The 24,735-nt window shown below is 34.0% G+C and overlaps 1 protein-coding gene across 1 annotated transcript; it reads right to left on the bottom strand.

Annotated features, from left to right (window-relative positions):
• Window positions 1-20,560: 20,560 nt before the first annotated feature.
• LOC108481058 (putative RING-H2 finger protein ATL21B) lies at window positions 20,561-22,899 on the bottom strand. The gene is made up of 2 exons (XM_017784233.2): window positions 22,230-22,899; window positions 20,561-20,949 (listed from the first exon to the last, which is right to left on the bottom strand). Exons 1-2 carry the CDS (start codon window positions 22,897-22,899, stop codon window positions 20,561-20,563), a joined length of 1,059 nt encoding a protein of 352 aa, XP_017639722.2.
• Between the last annotated feature and the right edge of the window lie 1,836 nt (window positions 22,900-24,735).

Below are 24,735 nucleotides of genomic sequence, written 5' to 3'. Positions count from 1 at the left end.
AAATGTACATATATCATTCTTTTAAGTTCAAACATATCTCATAAACATTAACTTTCTAACGTTAATGGACAAATAAACATCTAGTCATAAACATATATAATACTAACTTTTATATGCATATTTCATATATATATATATCATAAGTACACACTTACCTTATTTTTCCAAACCTTTTTAACTTAGCTCGATTTACATTCGATCAATATTCAATATTGCCCATTGAACCATTCGGAATTAATAAGGATACTCAGATAATCGAAAAGCTCGTACAACGCCAACGTTCCAGACGTGGTCTTACATGTAATCACATATCGATGCCACTATCCCAGACAGGGTCTTACACGTAAATCACAAATCAATGCCAATGTCCCAGACGTGGTCTTACACGAAATCACATATCGGAACCCTATGTCATGACATATGTATCCTAACTATTTCTAAGGTTCGTACGGGACTTTCGGGTGTCATAACTTGATCAATTCAGACTCGTAAATACTTCTCCTATACTTATACAAATTCAACTTGAACATATATATACAAGTAATAACTCAATTCTGCACAAATAATATATATATAATCGAATTTAACGACATTTATTTACTTATGAACTTACCTCGGATAAAGACGAATGAACCGGGATGACTATTCGACAACTTTAGATTTCCCCCGGTCCAATTCTGATTTTCTCTTTTCTTGATCTAAATTAATAAAAATTTAACTTGTTTATTAACATATTCATTCAATTTAGTCCAAAAACATATAAATGGGAAAATTACACTTTTGCCCCTAACATTTCATATTTTTTACAATTTAGTTCCTATTTTACAAAACACAAAATATTCAAAATTTCACCACACCCATGTTAGGCCGAATTTACCCCTAGTCCATATAAGCCCATATGTTTCATTTATTTCAATTTTGACCCCTCAATTTACAAAATTTACAATTTAGTCCTAAATAGACATTTTTATCAAAAAATCACTTAATTAAACTTGACAATCTAACAACATATATTTATTTTTCATCATCAAACACAAAAATCATCAAGCTATCAACAATGGCAATTCATGAATACATCATCAAATTCAAAAATTCAAGTATGGGCTAGCTAGTACTCGAAGCAACGATCTCAAAATGTAAAAATTATCAAAAACCGAACAAAAACTAACCTTGAATCAAGCTCCCAAAGTGTCGAATGTTTAAAGTTTTCAAAAGCTTTATTTTCTTTGAGTTTTAGCCAAAATAAGATGAACATGCATGGCTATTTTAATTATTTTTATTATATTAACTTATATTACTAATTTACAAATATTACTAATTTACAAAACTAACCATTATAATTTAATAAGTAAACCATATATTATAAACCCAAAACCGTCCATGCTACCCTTTAGTCGTCTAATATCCTTTTAAGGACCCTACATTATAAAAACAATAACAATTCGACACTTACACAATTAGCTAGCCACTTTTAAATTTTACGCGATTAAGTCCTTTTAATCAAATCGAACACTCAAACGATAAAATTAAATCACGAAAATTTCACACATATAAATTAACATGTTGTAGCCACCAAATATAATATTAGAATTTTTTTACTCAAATTTGTGGTCTCGAAATTGTTGTTTCGAATAGGGTCTAAATTGGGCTATTACATGTTGACAAATAAAACATCTTGTTACAAACTCTGAAATGTCTCATTTCATGCTTGACCACTAATACAATTTCTTCAAATCATTATACATCTTTGCACTTCCAGGATGAACAGATAGACAACCATTATGTGTCTCATGAAGAATTTTCTAAATCAGTTCAGTATCTCTCAGTACACAAATCCTACCTCAGAGCCTTAAACAATCATCAGATCCAATCTGATATTCTGAATCACTATTCGATTTGCATTGTACTCTTTTAGCTTGTAAATCATTATCACTTTTTTGAACTTTGCAAATTTGCTGGAGAAATATCGGTCTAGCTTTCAACTTGGCCAAAATTGATCCATCATCAGATAAGGTTAACCACGTATTCATCACCCTTAAAGCAAAAAGGACTTTCTACTTAAAGCATCTGTGACTACGTTCACTTTCCCCTGGTGATAGTTGATCACTAACTCATAATCTTTCAATAGTTCGAGCCATCTCCGTTGTCGCAAATTCAAATCTTTCTGAGTCATTAAATACTTTAAAATCTTGTGATTGGTAAAGATGTGACACTTCCCACTGAATAAACAGTGTCTCTAATTTTTTAAAGCAAACACAATAGTGGCTAATTCCAAGTCGTGCGTCGGATAATTATTTTCATGCGGTTTTAACTTTCTCGAGGTATAAGCTATCACTTTACCCTCTTGCATCAACACACAACCTAAACCATTCAATGACCCATCGCTAAAAATCAAAACCTCTTTTCCCGACTCAGGTTGCACTAGCACCAGTGCCTCAGTCAACAATGCTGTTAACTGCTCGACACTCTGTTGACATTTCTCAGACCATAAGAATTTCACATCTTTTTGTAACAATCTGGTCATAGGTGTAGTAATCATCGAAAATCCCTTAACAAAACGTCAATAATAACCAGCCAAGCCCAAAAAGCTTCTAACTTCAGATACATTTCTCAGTGGTTTCCAATCAAAAACTGCTAAAATCTTACTCGGATTAACCCGTATGCCTTCCGCTCAAACAATGTATCTAAAAAATTTGACTTCTCGGAGCCAAAACTCACTTTTACTGAATTTAGCAAACAATTTCTTATCTTTCAAAATCTGCAATAGAATTCTTAAATGTTCGGCATGCTCAAACTCCTCTAGGGAATAAATCAGAATGTCATCAATAAATACAACCACAAACTTATCAAGACACGGTACAAAGATTCGATTCATCAAGTCCATAAAAACTGTCAGAGCATTTGTTAATCCAAACGACATAACAAGGAATTCATAATGCTCATACCTCATTCTGAATGCGGTTTTTGGCACGTCCAAATCTTTAACTCTCAACTAATAATAACCTGATTTCAAGTCTATCTTCGAGAACATTGTTGCCCCTTTCAACTGATCGAATAAATCATCAATTCTTGGTAAAGGATACTTGTTCTTTATTGTAACCTTGTTAAGCTGATGATAATCAATACAAAGTCTCATGGATTCGTCCTTTTTCTTGACGAATAAAACTGGTGCACCCCAGGGAAAAAAACTCAGTCTCGTAAAACCCTTATCTGTCAACTCTTGCAACTGAGATTTCAATTCTTTCAATTTGATCGGACCATTCTATATGGAGCTATCGATATCGATGAAGTTCCCGGTACAAAATCAATAGCAAACTCAACCTCTCTCATCGATGGTAATCTAAGCAACTCTTCTGGAAACACATCCGAATATTCACAAACTACCGATACAGATTTGATCTTCAATTCAAACATTTTCGTATTCAGTACATACGTAAGATAAGCTTCACAACCTTTTCTTACATACCTCTGAGTGGGCATCGACGAAATCACAATAGGCAACTCACCCGACTCATCTAATTCAATTCACAGAATTTCACTATCTTGACATTTCAATTCAATAATCTTTCATCTACAATTCACTACGACATCATGTAGAGTCAACCATCCATTCCAAGAATTACTTCGAACACGTCAAATGGCAAACGCATTAAGTCAGCCGGAAAATAGTGACCCTGAATCAGTAAAGGACAACTCTTGCAAACTTTATCAACCAAAACATATTTGCCTAAGGGGTTCAACACTTTAATCACATACTCAGTAGACTCAACGGGAAAATTCTTACACGATACCAAATTTATCCAGGATCAATCAATGCAACTACATTAGTATCATAGAGAGAAAATGTACTAGTGATAATATTAGGGGATGACGTATCTTTGCTAGCGCGAATAGTGTAGGATCTAGTAGGTGCTCTAACCTCTGATCACGCAGTTAAATATTTCGTTACACCTTTGCTACTGGTCCTATTTCCCGTATTTCTCAGTGGCCTCCCTCTAGTGGCAGTGTTGTTCGGTCTTGCATTCTGAAACTTCTCCTTGGTCTTGCATTCTGAAACTTCTCTTTCTCAGCCATTTCAGTGCAATCTCGAATAAAGTGATCTTGGGAGCCACATTTAAAGCAAGCCTCGTCATTCATCCTACATTCATCGGGATGTCATCTACCATAGTACTGACATTCAGGTCTATTAAATATAGCATTACCAACGCTCGTTATTGACGTAGTTTGGGCCTTAGAACCCAAATATTGCTTCCCACAATCTCTGTTGGGATACCAAGCTAAAATAATCAAACGAAGATTGAAATGACTTATTCAGCGGACTTTTTCTCAAATCTCTAGTCTTAAACTCAGCTTTTCTCTTTTCTTTGCTCAACTCTTCGGCTTTGCAAGCTTGGTTGACTAGCATAACAAATTCTTTCAACTCTAAAATTCCAACTAACAGTCTGATATCCTCATTCAACCTATCTTCAAATCTCTTGCACATGATAGCCTCTATTGAAGCACATTCCCGAACGTATTTACTAAGTCTAACAAAATCTCCCTCATATTCGGTCACAGACAAACGGCCCTGTTTCAGCTCTAGGAACTCCTTGCTTTTCTGATCAATAAACCGTTGAATGATATATTTCTTTTTGAACTCGTCCTGAAAGAAATCCCAGGTAACTCTCTCTCGGTACCACTGATACTAGAGTATTCCACCACTGATGTGTTGAGTCCCTCAGTAGTGATTAGCACATTTCAAACACTCATCCTGTGTCAAGAAAGCTCATCAAATACCCTAATAGAGTTTTCAAGCAAAAACTCTGCTCGTTCGGGATCATCGTCAACATCATCTTTAAATTCTTTAACCCCTTGTTTTCGAATCTTATCAACTAGAGGCTTGTTCAGTCTTAACAATTCCACACCTTAAGGAGCTACGAGAACTGGTTGGGGGTTAGCTAGGGGTGGAGGATGTTGAGCAGCTAGATTTGTTCGAACAAACTCGGCAAACCACTCATTCATCACTTGGAAGAAGGCTTCCCTAACCTCCCCTCCCTGACTAGCCGTTACTGGTCTACTTTCAGATGGGCTGCCCCTTGGGCAGGAGTCGTCGCATTACTTTCAACATCATCAGCCACATCTCGGTTGGGATCCATTTACTATATGAAAACACAATTTAAATTTTCAGGATTCATCATACTATCACAAATTATACATGGCATGTATAGTTAGACTCTCACACACGCTACGTTAGTCCGAGAATTGACTAAACCGTAGCTTTGATACCACTAAATGTAACACCTCTCACCTGTATTCAATGCTGAAATAAGGTTACGAGGCATTACCGGACTTACATCGTTAACAATCATACAATTCTGAGTCATAAAGTTCAACCGAATTAAAATAATTTGCAATCAGTCATAAAGTCCCTAATACGAGCCTACGAGGCTCAAAACATATGTTGCAAGTGGTCCAAGATTAAACCAAGAACTTAGGAAATTTTTACACAACTTAAAAGATTTTTTCCATGTATAAGGGTCACACGCCTGTGTGGTTTGGGACACACCCGTGTGGGCAGGCCGTGTGGTCACACACGCTCATGTCCCTAACCCGTGTAACTCTCTAACTTGCAAGGCATGAACAAATTGAAGTCACACGGCCAAGCCAAAAACCCGTGTCCTAGGCCGTGTGGTTAATTTAATTTTCATAAATAGGTGTAGACTTCACACGTCCAGGACACACGCCCGTACTTGAGGCTGTGTCCCTCACACGGCTGTGACACACACTCGTGTCTCTGCCCATGTTCTCAATTCTGAGCATTCTATTTCTTAAAATTTAGGTGCAGGAGACACACGGCCAAGACACATGCCCATGGGACAAGCCCTGTGTCTCACACTACCTAGACACACGCCCGTGTGTCTACCCGTGTGGACAAAATAAAGGCTATTTACCAAGCCATTTGTCACCTTTATTTGTACACACACCCATTCACAACTTTAATGGCATAAATCATAGCATATTTAGGCAACCAAAACATCCACAATCAAGGCTAAATCATGTCACTTCATTATCAACATTTAACCTACTTACAACATCATATTTTACCAAACCAAATCATACCAAACTCATATTCTACAAGCTTCAATATGGCTACCATTAACATGCATTGTATCATATAGATCTTCTAGCATACCAATGAACCAAACTCAATAATTTAAAAACAAAGCCATTTTGCCATAAATAAGCATATAGCAACCCATTACAAAACATATAAACAAAAGGCATTGGCACATATACTTCTATAAATAGGCTTACAACCATTTTAGCCAAAATAATCCAATTACATGGTTAAATACCAAATCACCTTAAACAAATATAAGCCAACATATTTGGCCAAATTCATAATGACACATATACCAAAATGACCAAGTTCCTATACATGCCATATACTCAAAATGTTTAAGATCATATATACCCAAAATGATAGTTTGATAGTGTGATGCAATCTCCGTCGATCTCCAATCCGAGCTACCTTGGTAACACTATAAAACATAGAAAAATAAAATGGAGGAAGCTATTTAGCTTAGTAAGCTCATATGCAAGAAATAAGCAAATCTTACCATACATTCCCGTGCAAGTAACATAATATAAGATGATGTAAATCATAATTAATGTCATGGCCATAATTCACTAAATCACATCTTACCAAGAATTCTCCATTTCATGAATTTAACCATCACAAGTGTTACGTACATACCTGTACCAACTTATAATAATTTCACACCTACCCTCATCTTTGACATACCCGTTGAACAATGTAATAGCCCAATTTTGGGCCTAGTTGGAACAGTGGTTTCGGGACCACAAATATGAGGCTAAGAAATTATTTTTATTATTATTTTGGTTTCATAGTATGATTATATGAGTGCATGGAAAATTTTTTGAATTAATTTTAGCGTTTGTGAGCTTAATTGCGAAAAAGGACTAAATCGCATAAAGGGTAAAAATTTTATTTTACTTGATAGAAATACCAAATAGCTAGAGAACCATAATTGGAGGTCTTTAAAGAGCAATTATACCGCTTAAAGAGGCATGGCCGGCCATAGGAGACAAGGAAAGTCAATTTTCAAGGTTAGGTGAAATTTGGTGGCTTATTTGACTAAAAAGAAAATAAAATAAAGAAAGAAGGATATCATCTTTTCACCTTCTTCACTACCAAAATTTTTAGCTATTCTAAGGGTTTTGGAAGCTTGAAAACTTTCATCCACTTATTCCTCTCTCAGGTAAGTGATTTTCATAACCATTCTTGATAATTTTTGTATTTTTGGAACCTTTGTAGCATGAGCTAACTAATGAGGGGACCATTTAGCAAAATGGTTGATAGTATAGGGATTTTCCATGAAAGAATTTATGATGTTTTCTGGGTTTTTATGGAAGAAAATGAACCTTGATTGTTAAATGAACAACTTTTGTGAAATGACTTCTCATGAAAACCTTAATAAGACTATTTTGTAAAGTTTGTAAAATAGATGGTAATTTTGTGAAATAATGGAAATTTTGGGTTTCTATAAGAGTAAAAAGGGTTTTTCTAGGATTAATACATGAAGAAATTTGATAAAAATCGATTTTTAAGTTTAGGGGTAAAATGGTCATTTTTGTGAAAGTCTAGGGAAAAAATGGTCAATTTTCCAAAAAAGTGATTTTTTTATTGTCTAAATTTATTTAGTGATTAAATAAGTGAATTTTTATTATTTTAGACCAAGAAATAAAAAATCCAAACCTAGACAGCGGGAAGGCCAAGCAAGTAGATTAAATCGACTAGTCGCCTACATTTTGTAATCCGAGGCAAGTTACATGTTAATAATGCAATTATATTGTTATGATGTGTGATTGAATTGATATTGGATAAATTGTTTTGATTTTGAATGTGAGTATGCATGTTGAGAAATTAATGTACTAAAGACTCCCAGTTGAACATTAGGAATAGAATTGGATATTCATGCCATGACATTGGGTGATATGTGTGCTAGTGTAAGACATGTTTGGGACATGCATCAGTAGTGAGACGAGAGCTAGTGTAAGACATGTCTGGGACATGCATCGACCTCGAGATATACAAGCTGGTGTAAGACCTGTCTGAGACATGGCGTCAGCTTATTATGTGTCAGTGTAAGACCTGTTTGGGACATGGCATCGACACTGATAGATAAGAGCCAGTGTAAGACCTATTTGGGACACAGCATCGGTCTCAATATATGAAAGTCAGTGTAAGACCTGTCTGGGACATGGCATCGACTTTGATGTGCTAGCCAGTGTAAGACCATGTCTGGGACATGGCGTCAGCATCTTATCCTATGTTTGGGGCTAATAAATATTATGTAGTATTCCAAATGGTTCAACGGGAGATTTATGGTATATTTATCAAAATGAGAGAACTTATGACTATGTAGTGAGTGGTATAGGTACATAAATGAGAATTACGAAATATGAGTTTCATTTATGTTGTATATTTAGTAAGGAAGGAAAATGAGTAAGTTATGCTTATGACCACTTGTGTATTTTACATGATGTAACACCCCGAACCCGAGACCATCGCCGGTGTCGGACACGAGGGGTTAGCAAGCCAAGTTCACTTGTTTTGCCCATCCATTGGACATTTCCAGTCAGGCTGGAAAAACTGCGTCACTGTCGCCTTAAAAATCATATCTCGAGTTTCAAAACTCGGAAACTGGTTTCGTAAATTTTCCTGAATTTAGACTCATATATCCATCCATGGATTTATTTCTAGAATTTTGGTCGGGCCAATTGGTACAGTTTATTAGTTAAAGTCACCCATGTTACAGGGATCGACTGCTCTGACCTTCGCGCGGTATAACTTAAATATCTCTCTGTACAGGGCTTTAATTCTGGTGTCGTTTGTTTCTAATGAAACTAGACTCAAAATTGAATCTGTACATATAAGTTATGTCTCCTAATTCTTTTTGGATAATTTATAGTGAATTTTAAAGTTGCGACAGGGAACCCAGAAACCATTCTGGCCCTGTCTCACAATAGCTTTAATATCTCTTAACCTGTAACTCCTATGACCATTTCGTTTCTTCCATATGAAAATAGACTCATCAAGGTTCATTTACATAGCTTATTCACTATTTAATTCCATTCCTATGAATTTTGGTGATTTTCACATTCACGCCACTGCAGCTGGCAGCATCTGTTTTAAGGTAGGACTTACCTATTTGGTAGTCTCCATGATTCAACTAGTCTTGCCATACATAGGTTCATATATGATCATTTTAACCATGCCAATGGCTGATCATATGACCAACATTCCCATTTCAAGCCATAGCCACATCATGACACCATATATATATACAAACCGCAAATAGTTTAAGTTGATACTTCACTATTACGAGCCATTTTCGCATGGCCGTACACATATACATCATAACATATTTAAACCAACAAGGGGTAGTCCTATACATGCCATTTCAAGTTCAACCAAGAATTTATACCAAAATGGGGGCTTGATAGTGTGGATGGCTTCGACTTCAACGATCCCGAATCCGATTGCTATCGAGCGAAATCTAGAAAACTGAGAGCCAAAGCAGCGGAGTAAGCATTTTTATGCTTAGTAAGTCTCAAGGAATATAATCAACTCTAATTACAGCAATACATTCACATAGTTAAATGCATCATTTCATTAATGCGCATTCACATAATCATACTTACTTCACCATCCCAACTCTTATGTTCATACACAAATAACGGCTTCATTAAGGCCGATAACTCGTTCCATCATAGGAGCGGATATTCACACGCTTACTCCTAGCGCAGCAAAGCACACACCGCACTTACCTTGTCATTGGGAAATTTTACAAGTGCATTAGCTGAAATTTTCCAGCAAGCTTATAATTTTCAAATCACATACCTTGAGTTTAACCGGATGTCGCTACTCGATCAATCGCCTTGGGACATAGCCGGTTATGGTAACCCGCACCAAGGCCTACGGACTTAACCCGGATATCACGATTTGCACAAATGCCTTGGTCTTAGCACGGATAGAATGACTCGCATACGAATGCCTTGGTCTTAGCCGGATGTAGCCACTAGCACAATTGCCTTGGTCTTAACCGGTTATAATTTCCAGCATAATTGTCTTGGGGCTTAGCCCGGATATCATTCAATTTCTCATGCACACATACATCAATAATCATTGGACATACATATTTCATTTTCGTTACTAAGGCTCAAACACAATTATAATCATTAGTATATTCGCTTGGGACTTAGCCCGGTGGAATTCAAATACTCATACACACATAATCAATAATCATACACATCCATATTTCATCTCACATAATTCAAGTAAGGTCACTTCTTGAGGACTTACCTCGGATGTTGTCGAACGGCTTTTTCGGCTATTCGATCACCTTTTCCTTCCCTTGTCCAATTGTGGCCCTCTTGGCTCTTGAGCTAATTCAAACAAATTCAATTTATTAAAACCTCATTGTGCTTGCTTATGGCGAATATGACAAGGATTTTAGATGGTCATATGGCCACTCTTTAGCTTGAATACACAATGGTCATGCACATTTTATACTACATCAAGCAATTCAATACAATTTGTTTGAACATCAAGGAAATGCTAAGGCCTTCAATGGGCTACCCAAGGCGAATATTCATGTACATGTTGAGGTCAAAATTTGCACTTAATACCTCACAAAAACAGCATGCAATCTACTAATTAATGCTTGCACATTGTGGCCCAAAACTTATAATATAGCATCAAGCACTTATATGTGTGCTAGGCGAATTGTGCTTGCAATTTCACAAGCATTCTTCCACATTTTCTTCTTTAAATCAATATATTCATCACTTAGTTCATAACCAAACAAAATGTGCAATCATATATATGCATATATGAGCATGGCGAATTTTCAAAGTGTCCATAGCCATCCAAAACACAAACTTTTAACTAACATGCAAGAAGCATGAATCATGCTCAAGAATGCATCATGGCCAAGTATGACAATCATGCTCCTTTTCAACTTTAATCATGATAAAACAAAGAGAAAACTCAAAATCTTACTCATGAGTAGAAAATCCATCATTGCATGCATCATCATCAAGCTTCACACTTAGCATGCAATGGCTTTATCACTATAACAACTTTGGCCAAATACCATTTCCATGGCATACCAAAGATTTGAGCCATGGCTAACATGCACATCAAGTTAGCAACCAAAACATGCATGAAACTCCCAACACAACCCCATACATACCTTAATCTTGATGCAAACTTAGCCAAATCTCCTTCTAGATCTCTTCCAAACCAAGCATGAAGCAAAAATCCTCCTTCTTCCTTAGTTTTGGCTCAAAGAAAGGATGAACAAAATTTTTTCTTTCCTTCTCTACAACTCACGGCAATGGGGGATTACCACACTCACACACATTTTTTTTCATTTTTTATCACCCATACACCTTTGTTTATTATTTCACCCTAATGCACCAACAAAACATGTTTCATGACATGTTTAGCCCATCCTCCTTGTCATGGCCGGCCACCACCTATAAAGGGGAATTTGACATGCAAGTCCATTATTTTGCATGCATGCTTTAATTAGTCATCACACATTTCCTATCATACTTTCAAAGTTCATTACTAAGTCCTTTCTTGTGGAATTCACCCTTATAACACTAAATCAATCATCATAAAATGTCATACATGAGCACACACACATATTATAGGCATCAAAATAAATTTTTAATTATTTTTATGCCTCGGTTTTGTGGTCCCGAGACCACCTTCCGACTAGGGTCAATTTTGGGCTGTCACACATGAAGTATGAAATGTGAATCCAATAGACATTGTATGCTTGGTGAGAGACGAATATGAAAAAATAATATTCATGAATCCTCAATTTCATGTGCAAATTGAGTTATATTGGAAGTATGATTCCTTATGGCAACTTGTAGTTATTCATTATTTACATGCGACTTACTAAGCTTTATGCTTACCTCTTTTTCTTTCCATTTCCTTGTAGTGCTGCCAAACTAGCCCGTGGATTGGATACAGTCAGAGGCCTCGTTCACACTATCATTTGAAGCTTGGTATAGTTAGTTCTTTTATTTTGAATATGGCATGTATAGGACCATGACTTTTGAGTTTTGTGTCTTTGTTAATTGGCCAAATGTGTTGCCCTTTATTTTGTATAAGGCCATAATTTATGGATAATATTTATCTATGATATGCAATTGATGATATTTCATGGATGGGCAAATTACATGAATGAATAAGTGCATGCTAGGATTGTTATAGTGTAATAAGGGTTGTTTATCATGTTGTAGTTGTGTATGAAATTGGTTTGTCTTGGTTTAGTATAGCTTGGTGCAAGTAAAGGTGGCAAATAGGTTGGGTAAATAGCCTTATTTTGGCCACACGGGTAGACACACAGTCGCGTGTCTAGGCCATGTGCAACACACGGTCAGCCTCATAGGTGTGTTGTCTAGCCGTGTGTCCCCTACACCTCAAATTTGGAAGTCAATATTCATGGTAGTAAACACACGGGCAGAGACATAGCTGTGCGTCTTAGCTGTGTAGAGGACATGACCTCTGGCCACGGGAGTGTGCCTTGGCCGTGTGCCCCTAATTGGTTGCTGACGTCAAAAACATAATGTCAAGGTTTTTGCACACGGGCTATGACACGGGCTTGTCATGGTCATTTGAGGGACACGGGCTATAGACACGAGCGTGTGCCCAGTCGTGTGAAAACCCCTGTAGGTTCGAATTTAGAATAAACTCCACACAGGTTTGGGGCATGGGCGTGTCCCTTGTGCTTAAGCCGTGTGAACCATACGGGCCTTTAGCACGGCCATGTCTAAATGGCTACACGGGCGTGTTACCCTTTCACACGGGCGTGTGCCCCTGTTTCAAGTGACATTTTTCAAAGTTTTCAAAGGTGTTCGGATTTAACCCAAATCGTTTCCAAAGTGTGTTTTGGGCCTCGTAGGCCCATATTAAGAATTTCTAGAATAAGATTGAAAAGTTTTAAATTTGATCGAGATTTTATAACCCAAAATGATTGTATGCATGTGTTTAAGTTAGGTAATGCCTCGTGCCCAGTCCTGGCCTCGGACTCGGGTAAGGGGTGTTACAAACCACTTGGACATATATAGCCATTACTACCTCTTTCTCAATACGCATATATATGCTCGCTCTTGAGCTATGAACGGGCCTGCTCACACAAGCTGTTAGTCGAGACGTAGCTAATGGTGTTGCTCACACAAGCTATCATGTAACTGCAACATATGTCTGTATACTCAGCCACTGGTAGGACGTATAAGACCAGCACTGTAGCACCCCTAACTAGCGTCCGTCGCCGGCGGGGTTACAAGGTATTACTGAAGAAAAACATAGTATTCGTACAATCACATAATTCCATAGATCTTATTCGTAAAATAAATATATTAAATTATTAATCACACTGTATGCATGAATTATAATTTCCAAGTTCAAACGAATTCAAATCAAAGATTAAACCTTTGACTTCATAATTATTTACAAGTACTATTTAACCAAATAAAACATTTCATATAGCTTACTATTCAAATCATGTGCAACATTAAAATTGGCTATTATAAAAATAAAATAAAATAAAATTAAAACATACTTGGCAATTCATTTAAAGACCAAACATGCCTATTTGCTAATTACAAAGCCATGCGCATTTGACCATTTTAATATAACCAGTTTTAAGAACACATACCAACCACTAGTGTATTCAATTTCCATATCATCTATCATTTTTAGAGTACAACCGCATAATTAAAACACCAATTATACTTTAAAAATAATTCACATCCTATAATAGCATATTAATACATCCAAATATCATAATAACTTGATATAACTCAATCAATTCATTTATCAACAATGACATATGCGTAAATTTAAAAGTATATATGTTCTGTTAATTAACACCCTATAGCCGAACATATATATATCAATTATGCAAATTATAATCTATTCTTATCAAATGGATTTAAATCGCAACTAAACTATCAAACCAAACATATCAAAACATCTAACCAAGAAGATTTTAAACCAAGCATAACATATAATAACTAAGCCATTTTCGCATGGCTTAAATACACTTTTCATTCATAATGGATTAAAAAGATAGAATAACTTATACATACCATAAGTTTAAACTTAAACTTTCAAGAGTACCAAAATATAGAAGATAGTGTGATGAGCTTCATTGACGATCCCGAGCACAAAACAATCTCCAAAATTTATAAAATTAAGACAAGTAAACACACTCTTAAAGTAAGTTATCTTAACTTAGTAAGTTATAAGCAATTTAAACAATTTAAAAGACATTAATAGCTCAATTTGAGTAACCAAGTCCTGCTGCTATAATCACATATTCAACCAAACTTGACTACCCATATATCTATCAATCAATCAAGTTTAATCCCCAACATGTTTGAATATACATAAACTCTTTAAAAAATAATTACTTATCACTTCCCATCTTACCATTTAATACCTAGCCGAATGTTCACTCACATATAAAATAAATAATCAAACATTATAACATATATATAACATATCATTTTATTAATTTTTTTTTCCTTTTCAATTCATCCATCTTTCATTTTTCCAAATCTATCATACATATTATATTTATTACTACCAACCACATAATTTTCAAGTTCAATAATATCAACCACAAAGGTTTGATTACGTACCTGCATTATTACGAACATAAATATTACACTACTACTCTTGCATTTGATAATTAGATCATCTGATCATTTTCATTCACCCGATGTATTCGCACACTTAGTGCTATTGTTTAACTAGAAAAGCCATGAAATCACACACTTAGTGCTTAATATTTTCCTTCGCACACTTAGTGCTCGATAATCAAACTCGCACACTTAGTACTTAATATTTTCCTTTGCACACTTAGTGCTCGATAATCAAACTCGCACACTTAGTGCTCGTTAACCGAACTCGCATGCTTAGTAAAATTTTCATGTTCATAACTATTTATATTCACACACTCAGTTCCTAAATTTAATTACTCAATGCATATCAATTCATATTTATTATTTCTATTTGCATTCAGCATCATCAAGATTTTATACATTTCAACTCGGCTCACACATATATATAAATTATATTTATTTAAACCAACAATAAATATTTGCTTAATGACTTACCTCAGATATCGATGAACAGTTGAATTCGACTACTCAACGATTTTTGATTTTTCCCGATCCACGTCTGATCTTTTTGGTTCTTGATCTAAAAAGTTCCAAATTAATCTCATTCAAATAGAATTTCATTCATTTAGGTCCAAATACACATAATTGAGCAATTTACCAATTTACCCTTAACATTTGCACTTTTACAATTTAATTCAATTTTCTCAAAACACAAAATATGAAGAATTTGCATATACAATGCTAGGGCCGAATGTTCACTAAGCTTGTATAAATCCTCCTATTTCACTAATTTCACAATCTAGTCCTTCAATTTAGTATTTTCGCAGTTTAACCCTAAATGCCCAAAATTACCAAAAATCCAAATACCAAAAATGTTAATCTAACACATTTATTTTATTTTCTCACATCAAACATAAATTTCATCAAACTATTAACAATGACACTTCATGAATATATCATAACAAACATGGGCTTTATAGTATTCAAAGCAACGATCTAAAAAATGTAAAATTAACAAAAACCGAACTCAAATCACTTACCTAATTGAACATGCAAGGACCGAAAATATCAAAGATGAAACTTTCTTTTCTTTCTCTTAGTTTCGGCCAAAAATAATAAGAAATATGAACACTTTCATCTTTTATTAAATATAATATGTTAACATGTATTAAAATATACCATAATGCCATAAAATATAATAAACAATTCAAGTCATTAATCCATGCATATTGGTCGGCCACTAATTCCTATTTATGGCCAAATTGCAACCTTAATATTCCATAATATAAAAACAATCATAATTTGGCCCTTATACATTAACCCTTAAATTTTTTATTTTACGCGATTAAATCCTTTTTCATTAATTGACCTCCAAACACTAAAATTTTTAAACGAAACTTTCACAAAAGCAACTTCACACATTTTAAACATAGAAAATAATATTTAAATATTATTCTAACTCAAATTTGTGGTGCCAAAACTACCGTTCCAATTAGGGTCCAAATTGGGCTGTTACAAGCACCCGAATCACATAACATGGTACCCTAGTGACTTGTCACTTATATCCTAATCTATTCTTAAGGTTCAATCGGGATTTCTCGTTTTCTAAATCATCATCAAACATGTTCGTAGAGCTGTTCATAAAATTTATGCAATATTAAAGCATTTAAAATACAATTATAATAATACTTATTCAACATACGAACTTACCTCGATTACAAAAACAGTGAAAAAGATTTATTCGTCAATTACTTTGTTTTTCCCCCAACTAGACCCGAACTTCGTTTTTCTTGACCTATAATACCACATTTAACTTATTTAATCATCAAGCTATTCAATTTAGTCCAAAATCAAATTATGAAAAAATTACATTTTTGCCCCTAACATTGTAACATTTTTACAACTTAGTCCCTAGGCTCGTAAAAATGAATTTCTTTCAATTTCTTCACAAACTAGGGCTAGTCGAACATTAACCATACTCACAACATCCTAAATTTTTATTTATTCACACTTTACCACACATTTTACAATACTTTACAAATAAGTCCCTATTTGACATTTTTACCAGAAATAACTTTACAATATTGTTTAACTAACAGTAAACATGCAATTTCTACCATCAAATATCAAAATACAAGCATATTCAACATGGGTAAAATTTTATACTTTAACTTTCTCTCAAATTAGTCCTTGGAATAGCTAGATCAAGTTACAACAATCTCAAAATATAGAAATCATTAAAAACGGGACTAGAACGGACTTACAATCGAGCTTGAAAGTTGGCCAAACCCTAGCTATTTATTCCTTGTAAATTTCAACTACGGGGGATGAAATTTAAGAAGATGGGCACTTTTATTTTAGTTAATCTTGTCTTTATTTACCAAGTTACTAAAATACCCTTAATGCATAACTTTTAAAATTTCACCTAACCATGTCCATTTTTGTGCACCCAAAATTATAATGGTCTAATTACCATTTTAGGACCTCCAATTAAAAATTCATAATAACTTAAACACCTTTAGCTAAGGGAACTCAAGTTTGGCACCTATTGCAATTTAGTCCTTTTAGCTAAATTGAGCACTCAATCAACAAAATTTCTTAACGAAATTTTCACAGAATTATTCTATCATGTTGTAGACCTTAAAGAAATAGTAAAATGAATGTTTCTAATTCAAATTTGTGGTCCCAAAATCACTGTTCTAATTTGACCTAAAACGGGCTGTTACAGACTTCGTCAGAGTGCTATTACACTATCCCGAGATCGCTTTGGTAGTTTTGGTTATTTTGATCTATGGTTATAAATGGCATGTATAGGGTTTAATGTCATTTATACTTTTGTTGTGTTTAGGTTACGTTTGTAAATGGTTATATACATATATGGTATAGTTGGCTTGTACATGTTAAAAGCTATATGAAAATGGTCATTTTGGTATGCTTATTTTGAATGGTGAAATGGGTTGATAATTGTTGATGTTAGGTAGCTATTTTACCTATGTTTTGTGATTGAGATGTATTATAGCTTTTTTCTTAATTGATTGTGTTTTGGTTTGAAATGAGGTGCCTTTGAATGACATATTGGTTAGAAGACTTAAGTTGATTGCATTGGTATGTTCACGAATGTTTGAAGTGTTTTCAAGTCCATTGAATATATTTACAAATAGAGTTGCTTGTTGGGCATGTTTGGCTTTGAAATGGCTTCTTTTAGAGGCTAATTATGGAGGACACGACCTGGGACACGGGCTGTCACACAGTCGTGTGCCACACATGGCCAACCTTCATGGTTGTATGTCTTAAATATTATAGGTACAGGTTACGCACGGTCTGAGACACGATCTACCACACGATTGTGTCTCCCAAAATAGTTTTAAGCACGATCTACACACGGCTGTGTGATCCAACACTGAATATACACACGGTCTAGCACATGACCTGCGACACGGCCGTGTGGCCCTATTTCAAATATACACACGGGCGGACACACGAGTGGACACATAGGCTGGGACACGGTCGTGTGACCCTACTTCTAATGTCCACAAGGTCTGGGCTATGTCACACGACCTTGCCACACAGCCGTGTTACCTTTTTTTCCAAATTTTTCATATTTTTCATAACTTTTTTATTTGTTTTAAATTGATCCTTGGTTGTTCCCAAATTATTTTTAGGGCCTCGAAGGCTCGATTTATGGCCCAAATATGTATATTTGTTATGATTGGAATGAGTTATTAGGAAGTAGAACTTATATTGAACTATTGTTATGTTTTGAAGTTAAAGGTTATGTTTTGTACGATAATGCTTCGTAACCCTAATCTGACGATGAAGACAGGTTAGGGTTGTTACACATACTAAGTTGTTTGTTTCTTATATGTCCACTATGTTTGAACCTTGTAAATATTTTAAAGCTATTTAGAATCCCATATGGATTCAAGCCATGAAAAAGGATATTCAAGCTTTGGAATCAAATAGTACATCGACTGTTGTGTCTTTGCCACCAAGTAAAGTGCCCATTAGCTGCAAATAGGTGTACAAAATCAATTACAAGTCTACTTGTGAGATTGAGAGGTTTAAGGCACGTCTGGTTGCTAAAGGGTATAACCAAAAAGAATTGGCGGATTATGTTGATACCTTTTCTACTGTTACAAAACTTGTTACTGTCAGAAATGTCCTAGTTATTGCTTCTTTACATAATTGGCCTCTTTTTCAGATGGATGTTTACAATGCCTTTCTTCAAGATAATTTGAATGAAGAGGTTTATATGCAACTGCCAGAGGGTTTTTTTCGTCAGGGGGAAAATAAGGTTTGTAGACTACAAAAGTCCATATATGGGCTAAAGCAAGCATCTAGGTAGTAGAACATGAAGCTTACTGAAGCCTTGTTATATGCTTGATATATTCAAAGTAAGTATGATTACTCTCTATTTACAAAAAAAAAAAAGAAAAAAAAAGAAAAAAGATGGTAATCATGCTTATTTATATTGCTTATTTGTTGTTGACTGGAAATGATGCTTTAATGATTGATGAACTAAAACACATCTTGAATTTTGATTTCAAGATGAAGGATTTGGGAGAACTTAATTATTTTCTTAGATTTGAGATACTAAGATCCAATGAAGGAATTTTGCTGAGTCAGAGGAAGTATGCACTAGAACTCATTGAGGATACAAGTTTAGGGGGGGCCAAACCTGTTATCACACCCATGGAACAAAACATGAAGCTGACTACACTAGAATATGATACTGAGTTACAACAATATGATAATGATGAAGTGTTAACAGAGGAGAAAGGGATCTTCCAAAGATTGATAGGAAGGTTGATTTATCTAACACATACAAGGCCCGGCATCACATATGCAGTTCATCACCTTAGTCACTTTATGCAGTAGCCAAAGAGATCTAATCTAGAAGCTGCACTCAGAGTGGTTAGATACATTAAAAAGGATCCAAGACAGGAAATATTGTTGGCATCTTTAAGTTCTTATTAGTTGAATGCTTAGTATGATTCTGATTGACCATCTTGTCCAATGACTAGAAGATCAATTACAGGCTTCTGTATTAAACTTGGGAATCCTTTGATATCATGGAGATCAAAGAAACAAAACACCATAGCCAGATCATCTGCTGAAGCAGAATACGAGAGTATGGTAATAACAGTAGCAAAATTATTTGGCTAAAAGGATTGCTTGTGGAACTTGGAGTTGAAGACTTGAAGCCAGCTAAACTTTATTGTGATAGTAAGGTGGCATTACAATTTGCAGCAAATCCATTATTTCATGAAAGGACCAAACATATTGAAATTGATTGTCATTTCATAATAGAGAAAATACAGGAAGGAGTCACCAAAAAAGAGCATGTAGTGTCAACAAATCAATTGGATGATATTATGACCAAAGCTTTGAGAACTCAATATCATGATTTTCTAATATCCAAGTTGGGAGTTAAAAATGTTTTTCAACTACCAACTTGAGGAGGAGTGTGGAAATCAGTTTAGTTAGTTGTTGAGTAGTTAAGGATTAGTTACTTAGTTAGGTAGGTAGCTAAGTAGTATAAATAGATACATTGTAATTTAATTCAATAATCAATAAGAAATTGATGAATTCTTTACATTGCAAGTATTAAATTTTAACAATTAGACCTTAAAAGGAAAAACAAAATCAACGTAATTTCAATTTTCAAAATCAAGCAAAATTCCTCAAATATCATATTATAATTCCAGTTACAATTAGATGTGATCGATATGTTTAATATACGTTAGAAAATATTAATCTCAAGAAAATTCAATGCTGTTGCGGCTATCCAACATTGCATTTCTTAAACAATACGACATATCATAAATATTGATGTAGTTCAATATTAATTGCGACATAGAGGGCATGTTGCATTTCGTTTAAGCCACTCGTCGATACAATGCACATGAAAGTAATGCGCGCAACTCGGTATGGTTCTTAATATGTCATTGGCTTTGTACTCCAACAGGCATATTGGGCAAACGTTATCAGTAGGTTTAGGTAATTGCAGACTTTCATCGACCACCGTCGTTGGATACATCTTGATTGTCGGACTGTCAAGACCTTTAGCGGCAACATTTTCTAATTGGGAGGTATTAGTAGACCTTGAGATTTCAGTTTCGGATTCTTCGCCTTGAGATCGGATCTTACGACGAATGATGATTATGAACAAAACGATGCATAAGCCAGTGCTCACGATTACAAACACTGTGTATCTTTCATATTTTGGTAATCCTGAAAAAAAAAAAAAAAGGACAAGTATGGTAAATTAAAGTGATGAATATCTCATGAAGTAACCTCATATTTGAATGTAATGGAAACAATATGTACATGAGTTGAGTTGGTATTACTCATTAATCTCCAACTTCATATTATTTTAAAGATTTTATATTTTTTATATTTTAATAAATCTAAAAATTATATACATGCAATGAGATTTAAATTTAAAACGCTTTAAAATTTACTCTCTCAAATTTACCATTTAAGTTAAGACTATTTTTATATTAATTTCTAATAGATTTATTACATAATTTTTTCATCTACATAACCTAGAATATATAGAGAGAGAAAGAGAGGGGCAAGAATTTGTTTATATTTTTCTGTAAATTAATTAATTTACATATTTTTATAATTATTTATTCAATTTATATTTGTTTAAAATGATAAAAAAATAGCTATAACCACGTGTGTTTCATTTGATATTAAGAAAAAAACCTTTCAATAATAAAAATTTTAAAATTCAAACTCAATCTAAATACTTAGAGAAAAATCCACAATTATTTCTCCTTGGTTGTTTAAAATGATAATTTTAAAAACTTACATATTTATTTTTACCTAAAAGATTTCTACTAAATATAAAAATTTCCAATGAATGTTATAAAATACAGAACTAATTTAAAATTTTATATGTACATAAATACGAATATTAGTAAAATGTGTGAAATTATTTAATATTATATCATCAATATAAATTCACCATTCTCCTTTGAATAAAGGGTTTATGATTTTGTGTTACGAATTTTCAAATTTTATCTAAACCTATTTAAATTAAGTTTGAGTTGATTTAAATAATTAACATTATGATAAAATATTTAAAGATATAATTTATATTGGTATAATTTTATAATTAAATAAATGAAAACATTCTTTTATTATTAAAATTTAAATTTAGATCTAATGATTGAACAAATAATTCAACTTAAACTTGGATCTATTTATCCTAATAAGGTTTTACTTATTCCATTATCATTTTTTTACAATTGATATTTTACAATTTAACTATTAAATTTATCAATATAATTATACTTATCATGTAAATTTTAAATAAATTTAATATTTTTATCATGTCAATTTAAAAATATCTCTATTGGTATATCTAATAGTTAAAAATTTTTATATAAAATAAATAACCTTTACTCCAAACTTAGATATTCATAATATATAAGAACGAAAATAAAATATAATCATTGAATCGTTAAAAACATATATATAGTTGCATGGAATTAGGAGCTTACCATAGTCGAAAGGTGTGAAGCAGCTCACCTCCGAACTTGTATCATACCTGTACTGGCAAAACCCTCCATCACTTTCACACCTTCCACAATCTGGTTCTTTCCATGTTAACAAAATAGAATCCTTAATGGAGTCATCCAAACTCGGGTGCATAAACGTGACTACCTCCGTGCAGCTCGACGTATTGGAGGCACCCACACGTTTAGTAGGTAAGGCCACAAAGGAATGACTTTCACTGCTGAGACAAGGAATCGGCGATACTCCGCCGGGACTTTGGAAAACCGGCGCATCGGATGTACAGTTGAAGAACGTGAAATTTCGGGTGTCAAGTGTCTGAAAAGGAGTGTCCGAGTAATTAAATCCTTGAAGAAGACGTCTCGCAATGCAATTACCGGGGTCGGTTATCGAAATACGTTGCGAGAAATAGGAGATGGAATCGATTACGAAATCGCCGGAGAATGGGAACGTTATGATGTTTCGGGTTTCGTTTTTACATGTAACAGTGAAGCCGTCATAGCCACATCGGTTCTCGGGTGGGTTCCTCATCATCTGGAAAGGGAAGTGAATTGGCACCAGTAAGTCGCAGCCAGGATGGCAACTTTCATGGCTTCTTGATGGTTGAAGATAAAAGAGGAGGAAAAAGAAGAATAAGAAGAGCCTGAAAGCAGCCATTTTCTTTTCCTCTTTGCGCAAGGAGAGATTGGTATTTGCTGTTGTTGTGTCTCTCAGCTGTCACCGATGAATCGCTTTGTTTAGCCAAAAACTAAGTGTTTTTTGTTTTATGCTAAGATTAAAAAAAAAAAAAAAAACTAATAGAAAACTGTTGTTTTGTCTTTTAAGCTTTGGTGTTAGTTACATTAAGAAGCAAGCTCGCTTGTGTGGTAATTAGCGTCGAGTACAAAGTGAAAATGCTGTGTAATTACCAATAGCCAAGCATAAGGTTATTAGGATTTTTTTTATTTAATATAAAGAGTTTAGTTATTTGATTGGGTATAAATCTTGTATGTGCGAAATCTCAGACTGATGGGCTCATAACTAAACTTAATTGAATATAAGGGTCATGGACTTTAAGTCGGAACGTAAAAAGAATTTGTTCGTATCTTTAGAATTTAGATAGAAACATTGTATCTAAATTTAGAAAATCTTATCACTTCAATAACGAATCTATGTTGTCTTTCGCTGTCTATTGATTTACTATAGATCTTGAGTTTATTGTTTGTTGGATAAATATTGTTGAAATTTTCTATAAATTAAGTTTTCTATGAAGTGGCATCATGAGCAAAGGTTTTGTTACATCTTTAGACATGATTTGATTCCGATATTGAAATGAACCTATAGTTTCCTTTTGTTTTTTAATACATCGGGTTTGAAATTGTTGTAGATGTGTTTCATTGAATCTTTTCCATTGTTTTGATTAAAGTTGTTTGAAAGATTAAAGGTGGGCTTAAGTGAAAAGTAGAAGGATGGGATTGGGGTAGAAAAATGGGAAGAAAAAAGGCTTTTTTGAGTGTGTTTGGTAAGGTAAAAAAGTGAGAGGAAATGAAATAGGAAAGATGATCATTTCTATTCTAATATACAAAATTCAATCCTTTAAAATTGGAGTAATAATATGAGAGAAAGCCTTTGCTTGGTAGAATGGAAAGAAAACTAGAGAGATGAAAAATTGAAAGAGTAGAAAAAAAAAGAAAATATAATTTTTTTTTCCATAAGTGTGATTGATAGGATACATTAAAAATTTGAAAGAAAAACAAATTTTCTTTCTCTCTATTACTTGATAGAGTTGAAAAATAATAGGAAAGAAAATGAATCTTTAAAAAATGAATCATTTTGAACTAACCTTCACTCCTCTCTCATTCTCTCTCCTCTTACCCTTCTAATTTGAAATGATTGATTTTTATGCATTAACATAAAAAATAATCATCTTTCTTCTTTTCTTTCCTTTCACTTTTTTTCCCTACAAAACACACTTAATTTTTTTTTCCACTTTTTTGCTCTCTCTTTCAATCTTCTCACTTTTTTACTCAACCAAGCACGTCCAAAATGAGAGAAAGGGGAGGGGCGAGAGGATTATTTTAGTTCAAAATTATCTATTTTTTAAAAGTTTCATTTTATTTTATTCTTTCAAGTTTACCAAGCAATGGATGAAAAGAAATTTATTTCGTCTTTTAATTTTTCCATCTTTCCTCCTAAACACAATTATGAAAAAAAAAACTTATATATTTATTTTTTTCTACTATTTAATTTTCCATTTTTCCAACTTTGTAACGCCGCAAATTCTTTTTGTCTGTTTCTGTAAAAAAATTGACATAACTGTATATCTGTTTCAATGGTTAAGTGTTTTGGGTGTGTGTGAGAGGTTTTAATTTCAAGCCTTACGTTTAACAATTTTTGTTATTCTTTTTGGAATTAGGCCTTAACCTTGCTGAGTGGGTTTATTTTTAATTGTTGCTATTGGATGTTAGAATGGACTTGCTAGTTTGGTGGTTAGGTGGAGTATGGGTTTGCTAG

This window comes from Gossypium arboreum, chromosome 1 (assembly GCF_025698485.1).
Source record: "Gossypium arboreum isolate Shixiya-1 chromosome 1, ASM2569848v2, whole genome shotgun sequence".
Taxonomy (NCBI): domain Eukaryota; kingdom Viridiplantae; phylum Streptophyta; class Magnoliopsida; order Malvales; family Malvaceae; genus Gossypium; species Gossypium arboreum.
The sequence above is the reverse complement of the archived record's forward strand: the minus strand, read 5'-3'. Positions and strand labels throughout refer to the sequence as shown.